Source organism: Psammomys obesus, unplaced genomic scaffold, assembly GCF_907164565.1.
Source record: "Psammomys obesus unplaced genomic scaffold, mPsaObe1.curated_primary_1811, whole genome shotgun sequence".
NCBI classification, from domain to species: Eukaryota; Metazoa; Chordata; class Mammalia; order Rodentia; family Muridae; genus Psammomys; species Psammomys obesus.
Genome location: NW_026591646.1, coordinates 4,848 through 25,210, shown reverse-complemented (window position 1 = coordinate 25,210; position 20,363 = coordinate 4,848). Strand labels below are relative to the sequence as shown.

General features: G+C 43.4%; 1 protein-coding gene across 1 annotated transcript in view; it reads right to left on the bottom strand.

The window, feature by feature from the left end:
• Window positions 1–19,689, bottom strand: part of LOC129680188 (rho GTPase-activating protein 42-like) — a gene marked incomplete at its 3' end in the record, with an annotated part of 28,424 nt that extends 8,735 nt beyond the window's left edge. The window contains exons 1-5 of the mRNA XM_055611759.1: window positions 19,662–19,689; window positions 18,159–18,448; window positions 15,384–15,485; window positions 9,178–9,288; window positions 2,316–2,420 (exon numbers count right to left, since the gene is read on the bottom strand). Of these exons, the coding sequence (XP_055467734.1) occupies window positions 2,316–2,420; window positions 9,178–9,288; window positions 15,384–15,485; window positions 18,159–18,448; window positions 19,662–19,689 (636 nt within the window). The remainder of the gene's footprint in view (window positions 1–2,315; window positions 2,421–9,177; window positions 9,289–15,383; window positions 15,486–18,158; window positions 18,449–19,661) is intronic.
• Between the last annotated feature and the right edge of the window lie 674 nt (window positions 19,690–20,363).

Genomic DNA, 20,363 nt, shown 5'->3' with positions numbered 1-20,363 from the left:
TACATGTGACAATGAACGAGTTTAAAATAAAATTCTTATCCCTAACGCTTTTGTTTGTATTTTTTATTATTTTTTATAATTAAATAAAATGACCTTCCTGTAAGGAGCTCACAAGTAAAAGCATCACATAGGTAGATTAAGGTGACTACTGCAAAATCTCAGCTCGACTCTCTTCACAGTCTATGGCTGTCCTGGACGTGCTTTGTAGACCAGGCTGTCCTCAAGCTTGCAGAGATCCACCTGCCTCTGCCTCCTGAGTTCTGGGACTAAAGGTGTGCACCAGCGTGCCCGGCTCTGAGAAGCTTTTCTGAGGTTGGTCACATGGTTTGGTTTTTAACAAGTTGTTAGAAGACTGGTGTATGCTGGGAGCCAAAGCCAGCAAGTGCAAAGTTGCCAACAGTGGCAACAAGGTTATGGGTGAGAGATTTATGTTCCAGGAACTTATGAGACATCTGTTCGTCAGGCTAGAGCATCTTGAGAGATCTTAGCTGACATTCTTGTATCTTAGCAAACATTCTTGTGGTATTTTGCGTCATAAACCACCCTGCTATCTTTTGTATCATAAACTACTTTGCTGACGCATTTTCCCTTCCTGCCTTCTCCCTATAAAGTTGTGTGAAAATTTTCAAATAAACAAGACCTTGATTAGACGAACTGTCTTGGTCTTCATTCTTCGTGTCTCTTGTCCTACCCCATTCATTTCACCCCTCCTTAGGAACCCGTTGAACCTCCGCTGGTCGGGGCAGGTGTAAAACTTATTCACATGAAACCCAAGTTCTTTCCTCTTTTGAGAATAATAATTTATACACTTGATAATAAGTTTGCTTAAGCTGTAGGAAAAAATAAATGTTTTCTCCGAAAGAATGTGTTTTACATATACTTCATCCTAACAAAGTGTGTCTAAAAGCAAAACCCACAGCTTGCCTTCAAGACCTCTCTATGGTCCACAGCCAGAGAAGTGAACCTCAAGATAGATCAGGGTCTTTTCTGGGGACCATCTCACTTTCAAACATAAGCATTGATTTTTTTTTCCAAGTGCTTCCTTTCTCCTGTTACAGCTGCGGCAATTGTAGCTAATACAGAAGCAACTGGTAAAAACTCTCTGGCGTCTGCAATTTTCCTTTTGAACTTTTTACTGAAATCAGACACCTGTCTTCCACATTGGGGAAAAAAAAAAAAAAAACAATGCAAAAGAGTTAGAGGTAAAATTGTTCCTGCTAGGGAAACTTCATTAAGTTAACGCTGAAAACCAAACATGATTAGAAAAATCAAGTTGCATAGCTCTTCACGGAGCTCTGTAGTGTGCTCTCTAGACTCCATGAGGACAAGACCTGGATGAGCAGAGAAGCATACACCTTTTATGGAAGATTAAGTGAAGGTTATTTTGGCTAGAGTGTCATGCACTTGGGATTTCAGTGACTGAAGACTCAACACCAGCACTTTGTTCTTCCGTGGGTTTTGACAAGGGCAGGAATGTGCTTGCCGATGGTGGAAGTATCCATGTGTGCTGGGAGAAGTAAAAGACCTGGAGGATGCCCCAAAATAAGCGGGTAGAAATGGGCAGTGTGCAAATAACTCAGCCCTGCATGGGAAAGCAGTGCTTTTGAATGCGTCAAGAGTGCATTTAACTTATCAGCAAATAATCAACAGCAGGTATTTTACATGTGATTTCAGAGATGTGAGGCCTTAGAATGTGAAGCTTGAGGCCTTCACTTAAAAAATGGAGAAATGCTGCTTTCTCAACAAATAAGACTCACCTAAAGCCGGCCAGTCCCTCCTTAGTTCCTGGCTTTGCGGAGTAACTGACAGGCAGAAGGTACACATTGTGGGTCTCTGTGATGTTTTGGTATCTGTATACATTGTGAGGCTATTTCTACAATCAAGTTGTGTGTGCATCGCCACATGCATTTTCTATTCTTGTTTGGGCATGGTGAGGAGCATCCACAAAAACTTTCAGGTACATAACACTGCATTAACTACACTCAACAGAGGGCGGGAGAGTCCCAGACCCTATTCATCCTGTGTCACCCACTGAGCTAACAAAAATACTATTTAACTTCCAAGGATCTCCATGTTGTAAAACTTACTTCTATAAAACAGGGAGCGCACATTTTTTTTTTTTTTCTAACATAAAATCAGTTCTTCTCTGGCCTACATTCAGCTAGTCACTAGGAAACAAATCATGAAGACATCTGGAAGGAGGACTGTTCTGAGCAATTGTGGTTTGCCATATTTAGACAAGGTCTGGCTGGTCCTGACTGAGCCACTCGGAGGTTTTTGCTAAGGAATGGTGGGCAGAACAGGTGCATTCTTACATTCTGCAAGTTGAACTGCAGCTGTTGCTTATACGGTGCAAATTCCTGGGCGAGTTCATATCCCTCATGGTAAAATGTAAACAAACCCTGAAGGAAGGACAAAAGCTGCAAAGATAAAAACATACATGAAAAAAAAATCATAAAAATCTGCTTCTATATGTATGAAAAACCATTCAGTATAAAATATCAAGAAAATTATATTTAATTCTAGTTTCCCAAATCAACAACTTTTTAAATAAGATTTTTTTAAAGATTTATTTATTTATTATTTATACACTATCCTGCCTGCATGCCAGAAGAAGGCACCAGACCTCATTATAGATAGTTGTGAGCCACCATATGGTTGCTGGGAATTGAAGTCAGGACCTTTGGAAGAACAGCCAGTGCTCTTAACCTCTGAGCCATCTCTCCAGCTCCCAAATTAACAACTTTTGATCGACGCATTTGGCCACGGGAACGTGAATGAGACAGAAACAAGAGATCATTGCCTTTCCATCTCATCTGTGTGGTCAGGAACAGGTGATCTGTGAAGTATTCTGCCTTCCAAATGCATTATTTAAAAAACAACAAGAGACCAATAAGGGGATCACAGATAATTAGGAAGGGTCTCTAGCCAAAACAGAAGATGAAGGGCATTAGATTTAGAGAGGGGGCAGGATATCACAGGAAGAAAGAAGCTGGCCAAGGCCGTAGCAATTTGTTCAGCGAGCAATAAGAAAATTTACCACAAGGTGGCAGTACAGATCCCGGTACCAGCTAGAGAAGGCTTAAGAATCTAATGATCTTTTTTACCCTGAGAAAAATCTTCAGAGAAGAAAGTCCATATTCCTAGCCTTATCACAAATTTATTTGTGTTTAATGACTAAGTACTTGTACCTGTAAATAAGAAAGGTGTAGCATAAAATTAGGGGACAGGTATATTGATATAGTAAGATTATCTAGAAAAAAATTTGATTTGATATTTTATATAATTCACTGAAAGGTTATTCCACTGACTCAATCAGCCTACAGCTCTTGCTGCCATAAAATGGAAAATATTTTCAAAAGAGACTTATAGCATGTCATTTTTATTTTTCAAATTAAGAAAGAAAGGCAATTCGAAACCATTTTCACATGTGAATGGCTTCCTCCCACATCTCCTGTGTGGGGAGGCAGGGACACCCTACCAAGGGACATCTCACGTGTGCTGGGACTGCCAAGGGCTGAGAGCCAGTTCTACGAGAAAATGATGATTTCATGCTTTTCTTTCCAGCACAGATATCAGTTTCACATGGAGTTATGTTCATTTCAAGGAGTCGGACACTTTCAAAATGTTTTCTTAAGTTGTTATTGTTTTCATTTAGTTTTAATCTCCAGTTTAGAGCAAACCGGACCTTAAAACTAGATTTAAAAGCCAGGCATGCTGGTACATACCTTTGATCCCAGCACTCGAGAGGCTGAGGCAGGCAGCGGATCTCTGTGAGTTTGAGGCCAGCCTGGTCTACAAAGTCCAGGACAGTCAGTGCTTGTTACACAGAGAAAGCCTGTCTTGAAAGAAACAAAACAAACAAACAAACACCCCTAGATTTAAACACTCTCAGTTAGGCCATGAAAGTGTAGATCTAGACTTCTTCAAAGGTTAAAAACATTAAAATACCTCTGAAATACATAACTAACTCTCAGTCCTCTGGCTAGCCATAGGACAGCATAGGAAGTCATTAAAGGAGTATGTTCTCTGTTGGCATCTGTAATTAGCCCACGATGAAACTGTCTTGCTGTGAATTAGATGACATAAAGAGCAAGTGTTATTTCAAAGCCACCAAGTTAAATTTACAGGAAACTATTTTTAAAGCACTGCAATACATCTATAAAACACCTAATACCGCCAAATCCACTTTTCTAATATTCTGACAGCTTAGCACAATGGGCTAAGTTGTACTCGGTGTCAGAAATACGATGACATCCAAATGCTGTGTGTGGATTCATGGAGTCGGGCTAGAGGCTCTGATGTACAACTCCTTCGTGTATTGAAAGATTAGGTGTCCACGGAAGTGCCAGATGCTCTCCACGGCGCCTACAACTGCCTGAGAGGCGCCCTTCCCACGCGGAAAAAGCGCTCTGGTGTTTGCCAGGTCACTCGTTTGGAAGCACTCTGACAGAGACCACAGTGAGCCAGCACTCTCTCCGAGCCCTGTTTGTCAGCTAAGCTTGAGAACTCAAGATTCCAGCCCTTCTGTGGCACAGTCGGAACCCCACCTGCCAGCCTCATTGGCGGGGCTGCAGACCCACTCAGAAGGGAGCACCCGATTTCTCTCACTTTCCACACATCCAGTAGGGAGTGCACAGTTTTCCTGAAGTACATAAAAATTACACACCAGAGGCTGGAGAGATGGCTGGGCTTTCAAGAGCACTCGTTGCTCTTGCAGAGGACCTGGATTCTTGCAACCAAATAGTAGATCCTAACCCTGCTTAAGCCCAGTTTACAGGGGTCTGACGCCCTCTCCCGGGCTTCGTGGGTATTAGGTCCATAGGTGGCGCACGCACATACATGCAAGCTGACCTCATACACGCAAAATAAAATAAATCTTAAAAAAAATAGTTAATGGCACACCAAAGGCTGACACCTTTTTTCCCTGTGCTGCATTTCTTTGGCAGCAGCTTGGCGCGTGGTTGTGCACACCTTTAATGCCAGCGCTTGGGAGGCAGGGGCCGGTGTATTTGTGAGTTCAAGGCCAAGCATGGTCTACAGAGCGAGTTCCAAACCCTGTCTCAAGGAGAAAAGTGTGCAATAATGGCCCCTAGATGGCAGCAGAAGTCAACTTTTTAAAAAAGGCGTGCGTGGGGGTGGGGGGGCCGGGCATACTCATTGTATGCTTGAGGAATTCCGGAACTTTGAGGAACTGCCCTTCCCAGACTCTCATCGCTTTTGGTCAGTGCTTTGGCCTGGGTGTTGCGTTTGTGTTTGTGTGTTGTGTGTGTGTGGGGGGGGGTTGTTTAAGATCACTGTAGAGTAAATGTTTTGTAAATGTGACCTTTACGAAAACGTCAGTGGTAATAATGACTAATTGCCATATAATTTCACTTTACATTTATTACTCTGTGTGTATGTGTATGTGTGTGGGCGAGTGTACCACGGAGCACATGTGCAGCTCAGAGAACCACTTTCAGGAAGAAATCAGCTCTCTCCTACCATGTGGGTTCTGGGCAAACTGAGGTGACCAGGCTTGGTGGTGAGTTCCTTTAACCCCAGCTTCCTTCCTTTAGCACCAGGAACATCTTCTACCATGCGTTGTTATTCTCATAGTGTTTGGAGCCCCCAAACCAAACCAGAAGTCACTAATGACATCATGTTTGTGGAGAATCATTAGAATCCAAGAAACATCCGTAATTTCCCCACATGTTATCTCTACTTAACTGACTGCCAAATGAATATGCTACATATATATTAGCTATTCACTAAAACACACACACAAACACGCACGACTCATGTGGCGTGCCGTGCCTATAGGAGGCAGAAGGAGCTGCAGCAGGAAGCCGGACAGCCCCCCCCCCCATCCTCCAGCCACACCCCAGCTCCAGACACTTCCACAACATACGGGAGCCCATGGAGGACACTCCACACCAGAATACATGTGTTCAAAAGGACATTCCAGACACCCAGACCAGACAGAAAAGAGCAAAACTAACTATTTTCAAATGCCTGCACTTCTGTACATAAAATCTTAAGGAATCCATTAAAAAAAAAAAAAAAAAAAAAAGAAACTCTAGTAGAACCAGTAAACAACTTCTGTGAGATCACTGTCTAAAAACGTAGTTTATACTGACAGACATTATAATAAACCTGAAATAAAATTAAGAAAACTCCCATCTTCAAGAACGTTAAAGGAAGAAAATACTCAAGAATTAATTAATTTAGTAAATTTTATTCAAAACGTTCTTAAAACCATGAACACGGCATAAAGAAATTGAAGAAGGGGTGCAAAGAAACGAAAAATACCTCACTTTCGCAGTTGGAGGAATCTGAAACTGTTAAGATGAAATTCTCTCCAAGCTGATAGACAGGCACAGTGAAATTCAGACCCGCAACTCGCGCCTTTCCAGAACCCGGTGATTCTAAATTCACATGGAATGGGCAACGATACTTGCTAACCAAAAAGATTTTAATGAAAACAGAGTAAGAGGCCTCACATATCTTGATTCCACTCCGGTTTAATGCCAGGCAGCATAAGTGTGGGGCGGAAAGACAGACACAGCTCAGCGACTGAGCCAGGGTTTGCAGGGGCAGCCCCTGGTTCCCAGCAGGTGGCGCTGCTGTGGGGTGTGGGTCCTGCCTGAAGAGTCAGTCCCTCCAAGGGGGGCTCAAAGTGTACCACCCACTGGGCTTCTAGTTTCATAATCTGCCCAGAGCTGAGCAGGCCCCCACGGCCATCTTGCAGAGTTGAGGCCAGCCTGGGCTACACGAAACTGTCTCACAGATAGAGAGGACTGGATAAAACCAAAATTTTTGCTCCGAATTATTTTGTAAATGTATACGATCGACTTTCAGGCTCGCATTTCGTTGATCCCGCCCGGGCTCTTCCTGTTATTAAAATAGAAACTACGTAAGACTCCAGCAATGGGAGCCTGAAGGTAGAAGGAGGACAGTACTTTTTGTCTTGAGTGGATGGCTAATGGCAAAAACACAGCAGCCAAAAAAACAATTCAGAAGGGCACACGTCACTTTGAGTGGTGCCATCACCATAAGTAACGAATATGCCAAAAAAGGCTTAGTAGGGTGTCACAATTTGGAATAAGGTAAGGGAACAAACAAAGCAAAGAAACAAACACATTTCAAATGAAGGGAAGCTTCCATTTCCCCACAGTTCAAGAACACTTATGATACCTTTTGCCTGCCCTCTGCAAACAAGTGATTTTATAATCTTGATACAGCTAACGTCACATCACAGAGAGGTGTGGCTGAGTGCTTCCAGACAGAATGAGCCATGATGAAGGCATGATGAGGCAACAGCCAAGCTCTACCTCCTTCTCCAGGAGGAACACAGATGAGAAAATATCACTCCTCAACCACTGGGCAGCACCAGAAGGGCGCGTACACGCGTATGGGAGAAATATGCAGGAAACTGTGTCTGAATTAATGGACTCTCCCATTTTGCTGTATAAGGAGCCTCAACATAGAAACGCTGGGAGGCAGGTGTTACAGTCCTCCAACCAGGGGAGAAGTAAGAAGTGTGGCCTAGGAAACGACAGTGTGTGTCACGGGAGGCTGGATCAGTGGCTAAGAGATCTCCCTGTTCTTCAGAGGACTCAGGTTTGGTTCTCAGTGCCCACAGCAGGGGGCAAACAAATTGTTAATGCCAGCTGTCAGGGATCCAATGCCCCCTTCTGGCCTCTGACACACACACAGCATACACACAGAGACACATATATAAAGCTTTTCAAAATCTTAAAAAAAGAAAAAAGGCCCATCATAGGGCTCTCTGTCAATAAGAGGGGCCCAGGAATCACAGGCCTTTGTCCTAGAATAGGGATTGTAGGCTGAGGTCTCACCCACAGGCCAAGTCCTCCCCTAAAGTCAGGGCATTTAATCACATCACCAAATGGTCAGTTAGGTAAGCTACTTTTCATCCTAAGGAATTTAGCGACTTAGCCCTTCAGCAAACAGAATTCGGAGTGAAGTTGGTTGTTCCAAGCAACAGCAAAAATGAAATCCCTGAAGCTGAGTTATGGCCCCAAAGCTCCTTAATCCTCCTAGCTCAGGGGAGCATAAGGAGTGCCTTGTTTACAGGACTGAGTCAGTGGACCCCAGAGCTGAGAACCCAGGAGGGGACCCATAGTCTTCCGGACTCTGCTCTTCCTTTCTTCCTCTCTGTCTGTGTCAGGTGGGGTCCCCCCCCCCACACACACACACAAAGATTGTGACAAATGTGTTTGAAAATGCTGTCACCCTTTCTTCACTTCAGCATCATCATCTCTCTAAAGCAGGGACAGTGTATTTCACTTTTCTTCTGAATGAGCTTCTCACAGACCATCATGGGAAGAACAGGAGGGCCCAGCTCTTCGTCTTCCTCAAGCACCAGCAAGCCTGTCTTCTCCTCTCACCAGAACTGTGCCCTGTCTATATGAGAAGACTGCCTTGATGCTAGAGCTGACCTTACCTACCTCAGATGCCTCCTGATGAAGATGCTCAAAAGAGAAATACTGTTATTACTTAGGCCATACCTTAAAACAATGCTAAGAAAACAAAATCAGCTTCTCAAGCCTTTTTATTCAGCCCTTGGATGTACTCTCAGGACTGCTCACACACCCCTCCCCCAACCACAGTTAATCCTCTCCTAAAGGCCCTCCCAGATACAACCAGAAGTGAGCTTCCTTCATGCCCTAGGCATTTCCCAGCCAAATCTACTTCACAAATCAAACTTCTTTGCCTCAGTAATGAGCACACCATTTTTCTTTCTTTCTTTTTTAGTTTTAGGTTAATAGACTATTTGTAGCATAGTTTTATGTTTTCTGGAGAAATGGGGGTTCTCCTATACCCCCTCAATCACCCATCCTGCGTTCCACACATAGTAGCCTCTACTGTTAATAACTTGTATCCCTGTGGTAGAGCTATTACAGTCAGTGAGTCAATGTGGACACAGTATTAACTGAATCCAAAACCCACTCTTTGAATTGCACATTCTATGGGTACATTTCAATCATTCACCATTACAAAATGACACAAAGAGATCTACTGACCTAAAGGTATTCATCCTTCCCCAGTTTCCTGCTTTGGACTTTCATTGATCATAATTTCAAATGAAAAACTCGCTCTAAAGCATTTTTCTTGTAGATCATTTTTGAAGCCATACATACAAAAACTATACATACGAATTCTAAAACTTACCGGTTCCACAAACTCAAACTTCTTTTTCTCTTGAACCTCCTGGATTTTAAAGACATATTCTAATGAAGCTTCGTAGAAGTTCTGATGTTCTCGGCAAATCTGTGAATCTGCCTAAAAAATGAAAACCCAGCAGCATGACACAGGGGTTACATATTGATAAGTCTATACGCAGAGGGAGTCAAGAGAGACTGAACCCCACACATCCTTATTAAATACTAAACTCTGCAGCTCCAACTCACTAGAGCTTATCATGTGTGGAGTCAAGATAAATACAGACACACAGAGATAAACATCAAAGGGTAGGATACAACAAGCTAAAACACCTTTACAAATGAAACTGAAAGCCTATAGCAAACAAATAAAGACCTGTATTAAAAATTATAGCAAAGACATGGGGGGAGGTTCTCCAAAGAGGTAGACAAATGCATATGAAAATCTACAGAGTCAGAGATGGCACTAAATTCTGAGAGAAAATGGTAGAAACTGGCATTCAACGTGAATGATTGAATTAATTCAGCCTTTAAAAGGGGACAACGAGCTCTAAAAGCGGGGAGCAAGAGAAGGTAATGGAATATGTGTGTCAGGAAACAGAAGTACAGTTTGAGGGAAGAGGGGAGCAGCAGTGGGGCAGTTGGGGTTGGAGGAGGGCAGTATGTGTGGGTGGAGCAAAGAATGATTACATGCATGTGTGAGGTCACACTGGAACCTGCTTCTTTGTGTGTTGGAAAATTAACAAGAAAGAAAAAAAGAGGAGATGGCGGAGGAAGGCTAGGAAGGGAGGAAGGGAAGCAGGAAGTGTGGGCGGAAGTCAGTGTCATGAAGAATAAGAGGTGGAAGAGCTTGCCAGAGCTGGCTGCAGAGAAAACAGGGGAAGTAAGGTCGAAAGCTCTCAGACACTGCACAGTAAATCTGGATTTTAATAGAAGTGTTTCAGAGTATTAAGGAAGAAGGCAACACACCATTAGGGAAAATCTGGCATAGACAGTATCAAAGCAGAGCCAAAGCCAAACAAAAAGCTGACCAAGGGTTTCATGGTGAATCAAGGTGCACCAACAGCAAGACTGCATCAGTGTGGGAGAGAGCCAGTGAGGGAGCTTCATTGTTTCTCTGGCTTTTGCCTTTCCTTTCAGACACACGCTTGAAGAATGACTGGTTCTAGACAAGCACATGGGCCACCTTTCTTGCTCCATTCCCCAGCAACAGCTGAGATTAAGGAAAGCCGCTGAGGAGAATGGGCTCTCTGCAGCCAAGCGTCCACTGACAGGTAACCTGGGAACAGTTCTGGAGGCATTGACTACAGTCCTGCAGTCAGGTAAAGGTGGCACAAGAATGTGCTTCCCGCCCTGGTCGTCACAGAGACAAGTGCATCACCTGGAGCCTCTCAAGATGATCACATACTTAGTACATATTTGCCAATATAACTGTACATCAGCTTCTCACGTGGGGCTAAAGTTGAGATTCCCACAGTTTAAACTAACATATGCTAAAAATTAGGTAGATTTAAGCCAAAATTTTTCTGGCTATGGAAAATCATTTAGGAACATTCTAGTCCCCAACAGGGGAAAAAAAAATGAGATTCCATCATCACCTAGGAGAGTGAATTGAGTTAGTCAGGAGAACGTGCTGGCTCTCGGGACACAAAGTCTAATTTGTGGTACGTACTGGCTTCTGCGCTATCCACAGTCCCCGAAAGACCACTTTCAAAGCACAAAGTCATTCCCCGAGAATGCGGGAGTTGGAAAGAAGAGCAACTATGGCCTCTCTGCAGCAAGCTTCGGGACATGACGTCCTGTTTCAGATGCAGCATTCTATTGAAAGATTTTCTTCTCTCTACAGGATGTCGTCATGGACGGTGTTGCCTCGCCCGTAAGAAGAAAGTAGAAACCAGAGACACTTTCAGAGTCCAGTGTGGCTTTTTCTGGTCACAGGCTGAGGAGAAGAGTGGGTCCTGCACGCCTGCCTGCTACTCACTACTAAGGAGACTGCCCTAGGCCAGTGCCGGGGATGTCCTTTAAGAGGGTTCCCATAGTAACCAGCCTGCCATAACTGAAACTATCCTGATGAGACAACTACCAGACTTCTGAAACACTGCACCAGGAGATGGGAATGTCCCAGGACTCTCGCGCGTCAGGGAAACCTGTCCCCCACACCTTGGCCAGGACTGCTGAGATGTGCATATCCTTGGCCCTGTATTTAACTTTTAATTTCTCTTCAGTACCAAAGATGGAGCTGGTGGGGGTTGTCCACCAGATCTTGGCTTCCCTCTTCCCAATGTGGCCACACTAAATTAACCTGTCTTGCCTTTTACTATCAGCTGGGCTGTTTTAATTGGCTTCTTGAGGACAAGAGACTGAATTTAGCTTCATGGGGTATAGATTGTGACGCCAAGTGTGGTAATGCCCTCATTAGCTGATAAAAATGGCAAATATATGTAAACTGTACCTAAACTGTGCCTGGAAGCAATGCAGCTTATGAAGGCTACTTCCTTCCCTTGTAGGAGTGATGTGGGCAGTTGATTGGGTGAGCGCCCTCCACTGAAATCTCTCTGGTGTCTGAAAGTTGCCTCGGAAAGATGGCATCCCAAATGTGCACTCGTAAGGATGACTGAGGAAAAGCAGCGTGCCTGTGAAAGCCTCTGCACCTGGCCTCCTCCAGACCACCCACTCCTTGTCTCTGTCATATCCCTACATGAATCACAGCCACAAACATGTGGTGTCCGTGAGCTTTGCCGCACAATCTCCATCCCGGTGGTCGTCTAGGAGAGCCCTGACATAAGAGTCTGGATCATTTCTTTAGAGGTCTGGCTGCTGTGTACGCTACCATTCCTCTCAAGGCCCACCATAGGAGACTGAGGGGTAGAACAGAAATAATATTTTTGCCAACTTTTACTTCAGATGATCTTGCATATTATTACACGATAGAAGTTCAACACAGCTGAAAGAAAGGTCACCAGAGGGGACCTTACTTAGAGACTATGACAGCCCCACCTCTTCTCAGACCTGCACCACCGCCGTAGGGCAAACTGGGACAGTTTTAAAACTAACAGTGAACACTAGTGATGATGGTGTCTGAGCAGCAGGTGTCCCCTGTTGCTTACAAGGCAGAAGGGAATAAAACAAAGAAACAGATGAGCTCCGTAAGAAAGCGACATGTTTCTGCAGATGCTTTAGGTCCTCCTTAACATCACTATGCTGTCTTGTTTGGGGGAGAAGCCTCAGGAAGTACTTGCTGAAGCACAACCCCCTCCAGGAGAAAATACCTCTGGTGGACTGGAAAAAAAGGGGGGGGAGAGTATATAGAGTTGGTGAAGATATAAGAGAAGAGCTGGATGAGAAAAAAAAACAAACAAATAAACAAACAAAACCAGAAATCACAGCTGGGTGTGGTACATGCCTGTACTCCCAGCTGGCTAAGTCTGGAGAATTGCTGTGAAATCCAAAGCTCTTGCCGCCACAGCATATTCTGCCAGGAAAGCACACAAGACCCTGCTGAGAAGAGAGACAGAGAGAGACAAAGAATCAGAGAGAATGAGAAGCAGAAGTTATGTTTTAAAGAAAGAAAAAGAGAGAAAAGCACTCCACAATTCTCATGTTTTTGCTAACAGATTCTTCTTAAACCTAAAACATCTTAATAGTTTGCATTATTCAGCATATGAGACCCGAAAAATAGTATTATAGTTTACAAGTCATCTTCTTTGATCATTTCCCTCTTATATCCTTTCCTCTTTTTTCACTGATTTGCAAATGCTTCTTATACACAAGAGTTAGAAATGCTGGTGTTATGTTGTATAAACTTTCTAATACTTCGACATTTAATTTGGTTTGATAGCTTTCAAATATCTTTATGCATTTCTGCTCTTCTGCTTACTCTTCACAATCTCTTTTGTTTTATCCTGGAAAGGAATTACTCATTCACATATCAAGCATTATTTTTTATTCCAGCCAAAGAAAAGCCTCTGGTCTTCATGGCATTGGCTCTAATTCTCTCATTACTTACTCCCATGGCCTTTTTAGATGGTGGCTTTGGACTCTGTCAATACAAACTGGCCTTTTCATGCAGTGCCAACCCCTAATTTTCTAAGAAAAAAATGAATAGGGAGGCAGTTGTGTAGATGAAAAGGCAGGGGCGCCTTTTGAGAGCATGTTAATAAGTCAGACACTGCTCTGGAAAGTAGCGGGTGACATTTAATGCCATGCCACAGAAATAAGTGCAGACTGGTGACTTCGCTCTACAACAGGTCTAGTTCCCGGAGGAACAGCCGTAAGGCTACCTGATACACTCTTTCTACTCTACACCACACACCCCTAAAGACCGACTTTAACCCAACTTCAGTCATGTTGGGCTAGGGGCAGTGCTTATTAACAGTAACCTGTGTGTGCTTGCTTATTGGAGCAAGGAATGACACAGAAAACACTGTAATCCCTTCCAATCCCCAGTTAGATACAGAGCCCCAACAAATACCCTTCTATTCTCAAGCCTACGGTACTGAGAGCCACTAGCTAGGGCAGTACTGATACTGAGCTGAGTTGTCATGGTGACTGGAAACATCCTGTAAAGAATTTGAAATTCAGGAACAGTTATTTCTTCCTGGAGAGGATGTAGGTGCCATCTCACTAATGATCACTCGTGATCATTATGTGTGGAGATGCTAAACTTTTAGGCTATGCTCTGTGGCAATCTGTGTAAGCTTTCTGCCATCTGACTATGTCCAACTACAAACATTTCTCTCCAAAGTTTATTCTAGTGCAATGGACAAGGAGAAATGTGGAGGATAATGTATTTGGAAAACACACAGAATCCTAAATAGCAGGTAGTGCCAAGTCTCTATGATGGCAGACGTGGCCAAGAACTTGAAAAGAGAGCCAATTCTGCTTAACATCAGGTGGTCTTCCAGTCACTTCAGCCACAAGCTTCCCACAAGTGCACAAGCATCTCACAAAAATATGCTTTTATTACAGTGCGCGAACAGTAAAAATCAGAGATTGAAATGAAGTCCTATGAAAATCAAGTGAAACAAACTGCCCAATATTAATCATCTTTTTAATATTATTGGTGTATTTTTAATTTTCTGTGTATGTATGTGTGCCTGCATGAATTTATGTGTACCACATGCATGCAGTGGCCACGGAGGCCAGAAAAGGGGGTCGGATCCCCTGAACTAGAGTTGCCTGTAATTGTGAGCTGCCTGATATGGGTGCCAGGAACTGAATCCAGGTCCTCAGTGAGGAGCATCTGAACTGCTGAGCCAGATCTCCAGGACCTAACCATCTTTAAACGAAGATACTGGATGTCCTCAGAGAGAATGTGAGCAAGGAGGAGCAGAAGGACATTCCTAGACCTTTGTTGACAATGGCTAACTTTGTAAGCCTCAAAGTGTCAAGCATACATTCTGCCTAAACTTAGAAGAATATGAATTAAGAGGAGTGAGGAAGCAGAGCACCAGGCTGAACTTGAAAAGCAGTTCAAGAGGGAGGCAGCTGTCCTGGGAGAGGGTCTGGACGGGCATGTCTGAAAAGAGTCTCCCCTATGGTATCTGTAAACAGAGATGGGAGACAGGGGCTACAGTAGACAGCCACAGAAGCGGACTGAGGTCCTGAGCAGACGGAGACCCCAAACCCCTCCTCCACTGATGGAACACTCTACGACACGTGTTCTGAGGGTGTCAGCACTGTGCCTCACAGTTTTCTTGCCCTAAGATGCCATTCTTCTTGCTGAAACTGATGCTGCAAAGCCCCAGTCCTTCAGAGCTGCCCCTGCCTGTGCTTCCTCCAGTTACCGCATTAACAATGGCAAGAACAAAATCTAGCATTTCTCAGAATACAGAAAGATGGAGGTTGCAGGCATATGGCAGTAAACATCTCTAAAAGGATTGATGTAAAGTGATTAAGATTTCAGGACATGCAGGTGTCTGCCTCTGTCCTTCCCAGTGCTGGAGCAAAGCCTTAGCACACAACATCACCAACATTTGAACTGGATCAATCCTGTCTCTTTAAAATATATTCAAGAAGGAAAGAAAAGGAAACCTTGTTTCAATCTTTCTCGGTTTTGAAGGAAATGCTTACAATATATACAAAACCATCAGTCCCAACAGCCCTGCGTGAAGTTTCCCAACTGTGTTATCCATTGCTACTATCACTTAAGAAGAAGTGACAGGAGTGGGAACACGTCCACGCCGGGTATTTGGCCTCCCATGACTTAATGCTTACCTCTTGCAAATGAGACTCCTTTTTCTTTGCTGACAAATTCAAATGTTTGTCCAGAATAGAATAGTATTTTTCACTCTCTTTGTCAAACTTCTTCTTTCCATCCTAGGTAACAGCAATAAAAAAAAAAAAAAAAAGGTTCAGATCAGAACATCAGGGAAGCATTGAAGTGTTCATCTTCTCCATCCTCATCAGGGGTCCAATCCAATGAGACCATAACCACACAAAACCTCAACTTAATAGATAAGGAGAAAGGAGGAAGGCTGTGAAACACCCCATTAAATCTGCATTCTGTTCTCAAAGAGCTCCCCATCTCTTGGGGTGAACAATGTCTTTAGTCTACATCTTTGAATCCCAGGTACTGTACGTGGAGAGACAAAGCTTGGCCACAGCGGAAAAGTCACAAACGCCTGCAGTGCTCTCCCAGGAAGACGCTGTCGACAATGTGTCTGCAATGCGACTAACATGAAAATGTCTAATTTTTTAAAGATGTTTTTGGTAATTCAGTTCAGTTAACACATAATCAGTTCAGAAAATCACTCACAAAATCATTTTAATCTCCAGCCAGGAAAAGGCTTATGACTCTCTATTTCCCCTTTCCTTGTCCCTCTTCTTTGCCCTGTCCTTTTTCTTTCCTCCCTTTGTTTCTCTTTCTTTTCTTTCCATCCATCCATCCATCCATCCATCCATCCATCCATCCATCCAACCACCCAACCCTTCCTCAGTTCATCCTGGGCTGTGCTTTAGCCTGGAACCTGCTATGAAGACCAGTTCTGCCTACAACAATTTGTAGCAATTTCCTGCCAATGACAGCACAGCTGACTGGCCACCAATGAGCAGGGATGAGATCGAGGGTGGGTGAATGAATTCAAGCTCTGACCAGACTAGAACTTGAAGAAAGAATTTCCTCAGTGCAATACAGAGGTGGCTGGGCACTAAGTCCTGGTATTTCAAACAACTCATTTTTTATAGAGAAGAAAGATGTTTAGATTTTGGTAGCTTCAAATAATTTAATAAAATTTAAAGGCTAAGCCAATGAAAGATTAATAATGTCTATATCATGTTCCCTGGATGTAAGTCTAACCGCTGTCATTTCCTTATTCCTAAAACTTTTTCTTTTCTTCTTGGTAGTAGTGAGGGCTGGAAACAGGCTGACCTTTCTTGAACAAGGTGAAGACCTTTACTTCCACAGAAGTGTAAACATAGGGCCACTCTGGGGGTTGTGGGGAGGCGGAGCACATCTGAGCTCATTCCCAGACCCTGTACACACCAGGGACGTCTGCTCCACTGTGAGCTCATGGGAAATGATTCCATGCACAGACGGCCTTGGCCATTTCAATGTTTCTCAAGCTGCAGCCTTGACCAGAGGCAAGTGCTTCACTGTTTGTTTCAATGCTTATCTCTGTTCATGTGGAGTGACCTGGCTAGTTTTGTGTCAACTTGACACAAGCTAGAGTGATGAGAGAAGGAGCTTCAACTGAGGAAATGCCTCCATGAGATCTAGCTGTGAGACATTTTCTCAATTAGTGATCACTAGGGGAGAGCCCAGCCCATGGTGGGTGGTGCCATCCCTGAGCAGGTTGAGCAAGCCATGTCAAGCAAGCCAGTAAGCAGCACCTTTCCATGACCTCTGCATCAGCCACCAGGATCCTGTCCTGTTTGAGTTCCTGTCTTGACTTCTATCAGTGACGGAACAGCAACGCGGAATTGTGAGCCAAATAAACGCTTTCCTTCCCAACTTGCTTTTGGGTCATGGTGTTTCATCACAGCAACAGAAATCCTAAGACTCGGAGAGTAGGGGCAGAGGCTCTGAGGTGAGTGAGGCCTTGCTTCATCATGTGCTTAGAGACACAGTGGAAGCAAGGTATGACTGCAGATGGCTCTGGACCTGTCCCCAAGTGCAGAATTTGCAAATGAGCAGGCAGACTGAGTTGAATGGGAAGAGTAAATAAGGTTCTGCTTAGATGCTTAGATGCCTAAACTGAGCCTTAAATCACTTTGAAGTCCTGAGACACACACTAAATATCTGTACAGTGAACATTTATATCTGTGAAGAAGGGAGGGGCAAAAGGTCAAAACTAGTCAAAGGTTGGAGTGCAAGCCTATAACAACAGCACTTGGGAGCAAGAGGCCAAGGCCAGCCTGGGCTATGAGTCAAAAACCTGTCTTAAAAAAAACAAAAACAAAAACAAAAAAAAAAAAAAAAACAAAAAAAACAGACAACACCATCTCTACAAACATTCACCTCAGGAGAATGTGTAGTGTTATCATGAGAAACACAGTAGAAAACTAAAAGTGTTTCCCTTGAAAAAAGGATGAAGAATCCATATAACACAGGATATGAAAAAGACATCCCTCCAAAGACCAGACCAGGCCATGGCTGTGGGTGGGAAGAGTTTGCTTAGGTTGGAACCCACACCTCCACTCCTAGAATGAATACCTAGCTGGGCATGTCCACTTTAACTGAACCCACCCACTTGCTGTTTCCACCATTAAAAGTGCCTTGGTTTATAGCTTTTTTTTTTTTTTGTTGCTGTTGTTCTGCTACTACAAAAGCTTCACTAAACTATTACTATGTTGGAAAATCAAACTGATATTTAGCCATGGCCACTCCTGTTTGGCTCCAGAATAAACTGTCTTTTTCATAATTCCCTATTGGGAAGAGTTTCTGCTTTCACTCTGGTGTGAGAGAACAGCAGATATTTAATGAGCAAATGAAATTTATTTCGTACTGGTGGGCACCACAGTTGGACACAGGTCTTCTAACTATCCATCAACTGGCTTATAAGACCCAGGAGGCCATTCTCCAAATGATCCGTAACTGTTTAACTCGGCTGCAAAGACAACTAATATCTGTGTGAGCAGCTGCTCCTGAGCACTGTCTGTCGGGCTGACTCCATCCCCCTGTGTGACAAAGGGGCATGTAGTCCCACAGTGGGCACTGGAGAGGAAGCGCCTGGGTTCCGGAAGAGCATGCAGCTGCTGGAAGGACACTTGCATCTTTGTTTTCACTTGGTGTTTGGTGACATTTTTGGAAATGTTAATTTGATGCCACTGCATCAGCATATCTGGCAACACAAAAATCGATCCTAGAACCACTTTCTGAATTCTTATTCAAACCCTGGCCCAAGAGCTGAGATGAAAGACTGGACCACATAAAGGAGGCTGTAATGCAGGAAGTGAGTTCAAGAAAACAAAAACAGTAGCACTTCTCCTTGCAATTTACATCACCCTACAAGCTATGATTCAGCACGCATGCAAGCCAGGTCTCACATGAAGACTGAAGAGCATGACCGCATAAACTTCTTCTGTCTTGCTAATAGCATGGCCCCATAAACTTCTTGTGTCTTGGGCAACTAGTTGTGATGAAGAAAGAATTTTCTCTGAAACCAGTGCTGCAGACGGAAGAAAAATTGATCCAGGGGTCTTTATACGTACATGATCATATGATCACTGTCCTCTTAGAATTGTGAAAAATTAAAAAAAAAAAAAAACTACCTATTATCGTGACACTTTCCTGAAAGCCATTTTTATATTAGGTCACCACTGAAAATGATGGACTGATGGACAGAGAAGTGGAGGATATGACAGTACAGACATATACGAAGTACTGTCTAGGCTGGATTGTGTCTAGCATCTTGGTTGGGGCAGATATGCGTATATATAGAAACCCATAAAAAGACAGACACAGAGATCAAGGACATATACGACTGTCATATATAAAACAGTCCAAAGTGTCAATTCAGTCCTGAGGCTACACGGCAGCTAAGAATGGCGGCCATTAGCAAGGCTGGAGATCTGCTTTTTTCTGAAGCACAGAGCATGGACTCTGCAGAACTGTAAGATCGCTCAATCACTGTGGGTGAGCCACACCTTCACTTTACAGAGTGAACCTGCTGCTGGAGAGTCATGACAACAGGAACTCCATGTACCAACTTCACTGTCAGAATAATTACTACAAAAACCCCTAATAGTTATAAAATTTTAGGCATACCATACATATAAAACAATTAAAGCACACTACTGTTAAAACAAGGATGTCTCAGAGCCTTCCACTGGTTACAAGAGGGTACTTTAAAGAACCACGTGGTGGTTTGAAGGAAAATGGAACCTCATAGGCTCCTATACCTCATACTTGGTCCCCGAGCTGAGGGACCATTTGGTAAGGATTAGGAGGTGTGGGCATGTTGAAGGAGGTGTGTCAATGAGGGCAAAAGGATTGAGCTATTCCCAGGGTTTCTTTCCCTGCCTGTATCTGAGCTGAAAGATGTGAGCGCTCACCTGTGCCTGCTGCCATACTTTCCACCATGATGGCCATTAACTCACCCTCTGAAACTGTAAGTCTCAAGTAAACTCTTTCCTCTATAAGTTGTCTTGGTCATGGTATCTTATCACAGCAATAGAAAAGCAATTAAGCAGACCTTATTACAATTAGATAATTCAAATAGAACAATTTTAAATGATACCTGATCATGTATTCTCATTTGTAGGGTTGGGTAAGGAGAGAGTCTGAGACAGAGTCTCAGACTGAGTCCCAGGCTAGTCCAGAACTCAGGACAGATCCTAGGTAACAACAGCCTTCCTCAGCCTCCAGAGTTAATCACCATTCTGGTTACATTATTTTCTATAGAAGACTGCTACAAAGACCCATTTAAACAGCAGGGCTGGCAACCTTCAAGTTACAGTTCAAAAATCAAAGAAGTGAACGAATAGTTTCAAATTTCTTTTACAAATGGAATACATATTTAAGATTAATTACTAATATTATTTCAATGTCGCAATTGCCACTCGGGCTACCATAAAATTTCCCCTGGAACTAATTATGTCACTTTAGTGTAGCTACTGTGTACATATTCAGGAGCTACATGCTGGGAGATAGTAACTTAGACCTAGGATGGTGCCCTGCAGACTATCAACAGGCAGTTCTGCCTCAAAATATCAGAATCTTGCTTTATTTCATTGTTTTCATCTACTTTTTAGTTT